This window comes from Limulus polyphemus, unplaced genomic scaffold, assembly GCF_000517525.1.
Source record: "Limulus polyphemus unplaced genomic scaffold, Limulus_polyphemus-2.1.2 Scaffold11809, whole genome shotgun sequence".
In the NCBI taxonomy this organism is placed as follows: domain Eukaryota; kingdom Metazoa; phylum Arthropoda; class Merostomata; order Xiphosura; family Limulidae; genus Limulus; species Limulus polyphemus.
The window spans coordinates 4,755-8,546 of NW_013677419.1; the positions used below are offsets into that span (position 1 = coordinate 4,755).

At 38.3% G+C, this 3,792-nt stretch overlaps 1 protein-coding gene across 1 annotated transcript; it reads left to right on the forward strand.

The window, feature by feature from the left end:
* The first annotated feature begins 929 nt into the window (after positions 1–929).
* Positions 930–2,975, forward strand: LOC106476847 (forkhead box protein D3-like). The gene has a single exon (XM_013937466.2). The coding sequence runs from the start codon at positions 1,128–1,130 to the stop codon at positions 2,247–2,249; it is 1,122 nt and encodes a 373-aa protein (XP_013792920.1). The 5' UTR covers positions 930–1,127; the 3' UTR covers positions 2,250–2,975.
* The last annotated feature ends 817 nt before the right edge of the window (positions 2,976–3,792 follow it).

Genomic DNA, 3,792 nt, shown 5'->3' on the forward strand with positions numbered 1-3,792 from the left:
CACTTTCGAAAGGTGGACCTTTCTTCTTCAGGGGCAAATATTCTCACCTTTCGCTCGGGTTACAGGGTTTTTATTCATTTCTATAATGTAATATAATACCCAACCTTCTCCATGTTCAATTGGTGTTAAAATACGCGCTCAGTTGTATTAAATACTCACATACTTTACATAATGTATATGTACTCCACATACAAGGTTACATCAGTTATATAATTAACAAGGGACAACCAAATGAGCATAAATTCAACGAAGACTATTAGTTGTGTAACTGGGAAAAACATAATCATACATCAAACACGAACCAGCACGTGAGTTTCGTATAGTCGGGGCCGTTATAATTGTTATATAATTTTGCTTTTAAAGTGGACAAACTTTATAGACGTAGCAGTAATTAGATTGTTTGACCCACTTATATAGAAATTAGGGAATATTTCCGTAATGTTCAGAAATTATAACAGAATAGTGATTACTTATTAAAAGTCTGTGGAAATTAACAATGGAAGTTTTTTGTATGTCATAAAAACAGTGAAAACGAAGGTGTGTGGTAATTATATATAGGTCCAATTCCGGACTCTTCACTAAAATGTGATAGATAAACCTTTTCACATATCATTGATGTTAATATAATTACTTTTCTTGGCTCCGTCTTACTTCAGAATAATGTTTAAGAACTTTAAAAAATGACTTACCTGAAATGGAGATTTTTATTTGTGACTGGGATTATGTTGAAACCAAAACGAGATCAGTTTAGTTGTAGCGAAGCTGGAACCATAGGATATGTCAGTAGGCGGGGCTAACAAAAGAGCCTCAATGCTCTTCCAACCCCTCGCTTTCACGTGACACTTTGGTAGCCTCATTGGTTGGTGAAATAATATATCCTGTTCAGTGGACTTTAATGTGAACAGGACAGCTACTAATTGGTGACCGTGTCTACTGCTAAACAGGGAACATCTTTTGTAAACAGGCTTACAGTAAAAACAGACTTATGAGGTTTCGCTTCCGTGCGTTATAGTTTATACTTCTAATTTAGCTTTTGTCAATGTTTAACCCTATAATATATATTAGACTATTACCCAACTCGATGTGGGTCTCAATGTTTGGCCTGTGATGTGTAGCAGCACGACATAATGGCTACTTTGCACCGAACTGCTGCTTTCATGACGCAAACAACTGGTCACTTGTTGACCGATCAAAACAACGGTGACTGTACCGATTACGAAGATGACCTGTCAGTTCACGTCGATTCGGACGATCCCGAGTTGGCTGTCAGCACAAACTACCAAATGAGTCCTCAACTTGAAGAAAATTACACGGGTTCCAACGGTCAAGTGAAAAGTCCTAAATCGGACACTAGTGAGGAAGTGACTCTAAAACCAGAGACGAGTAACCAGGACAAGTCGAAATCCTGCTTGGTTAAACCACCGTATTCGTACATCGCACTCATCACGATGGCTATCCTACAATCGCCCGAGAAGAAACTGACTCTCAGCGGGATCTGTGAGTTTATCAGGAACAAGTTTCCGTTTTACCGAGAGAAGTACCCAATGTGGCAGAACAGTATTCGGCACAACTTATCTTTAAATGACTGTTTTATAAAGATTCCTCGCGAGCCGGGTAATCCAGGAAAGGGGAATTACTGGACACTGGACCCTGCCAGTAAGGACATGTTTGACAATGGAAGTTTCCTCCGTCGAAGGAAAAGGTACAAGCGCTTCCAGCCCGACTTCCTCAAGGACCCGTGTGCATTTCTTTCCTCGGTGGAACCGTTTCGGCATCACCCGACCATCATCCATCCCACCATAACTCCGGCGACCCTCACTAGCCCCTACCCGTACCTTTCGCCTCTGCCGCAGGCTGTGCCTCTCCTAACGGCGCGGGATCACTCTAGGGCGTCCCTACACCCGATTAGCTTGAGTTTACTGCCCAACCTGAGAGCACCTGCTGTGATTTCGGCCTCCTTCCCTCTACGGCTTCCGACAACTTCATCCATTATTACAAATGCTCCAACTGGCTGCTTCTCTAACAACAGCAAGTCCAACAACTTCTCCATAAAAAACATTATCGGACCCAAACAAAATACTGTCAAATGGAATGAGCCACCAGCAAGACCAATAGATACCTTATTTATTCCACAATTAACTAGTTCTTGCCATTGTCCCTCAGCCAGGTTCGACTTAACCAAGATTCGTCATATGCCTTCCTGCGCAAACTCGCACGTTTTCTCAACACTGTCGTTATGGCCTCGGTGACTCGAGCTTTTTTTTTGTTTTTATTTTTTGATAATTGCATGTATAAAAATTCAGTTATCATGCAGATGCGCTTTGTACACAACAGTTATTACATATATATGAAAAGTGACTTCTGGTTTATCCCCACACTATAGCGTTAACCCATCTCTCACCTCAAACCACGTGCTGAGGACATACGTGCAAGTTCATGTATCCAAACTACGGTTGTTATTCTATTATTGAGCTACGACTACACATATTCATCTAACAAGAAAGCACGTGCTGAGAACACGTTTACGTGTTCATGTGTCCGACCTGTGGGTGTTGTTGGACTAATCACAGTGACTACACCTGGTCATCTCCCAAGACATCACTTCCTGGGGACATATTCACTTTTATGCAAGACGGGTAGTGGACGTCGAGACTACAAACCAGCGCTACTACTGATATGCACGAGAAAACTTACACGTGCCGTGGATATATATATTTTCCTTTATTTTTATCAGAATTTTCAAGTTCCTAAAATTGGCTATAAGACAGGCAAGTGATCTTGGTTTTGTAGGACAGTTTATATTATGTTTTGAAAGTAAATTATACACGAAATGTAGTATTCTAGCTAGCTTGTAAAAATAATGTATAATATATATGTTGTATATAGTTTACAGAAACTCTATTATTTGTGAGTGTTATCTCTGACCATTTGTGTATGAAATGGGCATGAAATGTAAAGTACAAATTATCTTTGTATCTTCGTCTGCAGATCGTTTCTTCTCTCGGTTATGTGTTGTCTAAACAATCTGGATTTAAAGATCCACTATTAACCAAGAAATGTTGTAGTAACAGCTTCGCAGCAAAAACACTCTTGATTTATCTTGGACTTGTAATACACTTTATATACCTGGACTTGTAACACACTTTATATATCCTGGACTTGTAACACACTTTATATATCCTGGACCTGTAACACACTTTATATATCTTGGACTTGTAACACACTTTATATACCTTAGACCTGTAATACACTTTATTTATCTTGGACTTGTAACACACTTTATATATCTTAGACCTGGAATAAACTTCATATACCTTGGAGCTGTAACACACTTTATATACCTTAGACCTGTAATACACTTTATATACCTTAGACCTGTAATACACTTTATATATCTTAGACTTGTAACACACTTTATATATCTTAGACCTGTAATACACTTTATATACCTTAGACCTGTAATACACTTTATATACCTTAGACCTGTAATACACTTTATATATCTTAGACCTGTAATACACTTTATTTATCTTGGACTTGTAATACACTTTATATATCTTAGACCTGTAATAAACTTTATATATCTTGGACTTGTAACACACTTTATATATCTTGGACCTGTAATAAACTTTATATACCCTGGACTTGTAATACACTTTATATACCTTAGACCTGTAATACACTTCATATACCTTAGACCTGTAATACACTTTATATATCTTGGACTTGTAATACACTTTATATATCTTGGACTTGTAATACACTTCATATACCTTAGACCTGTAATACACT

What these genes read in the sequence shown, in the direction of transcription:
- LOC106476847 (XM_013937466.2), top strand. Translation starts at nt 1,128, where the DNA reads ATGGCTACTTTGCACCGAACTGCTGCTTTCATGACGCAAACAACTGGT.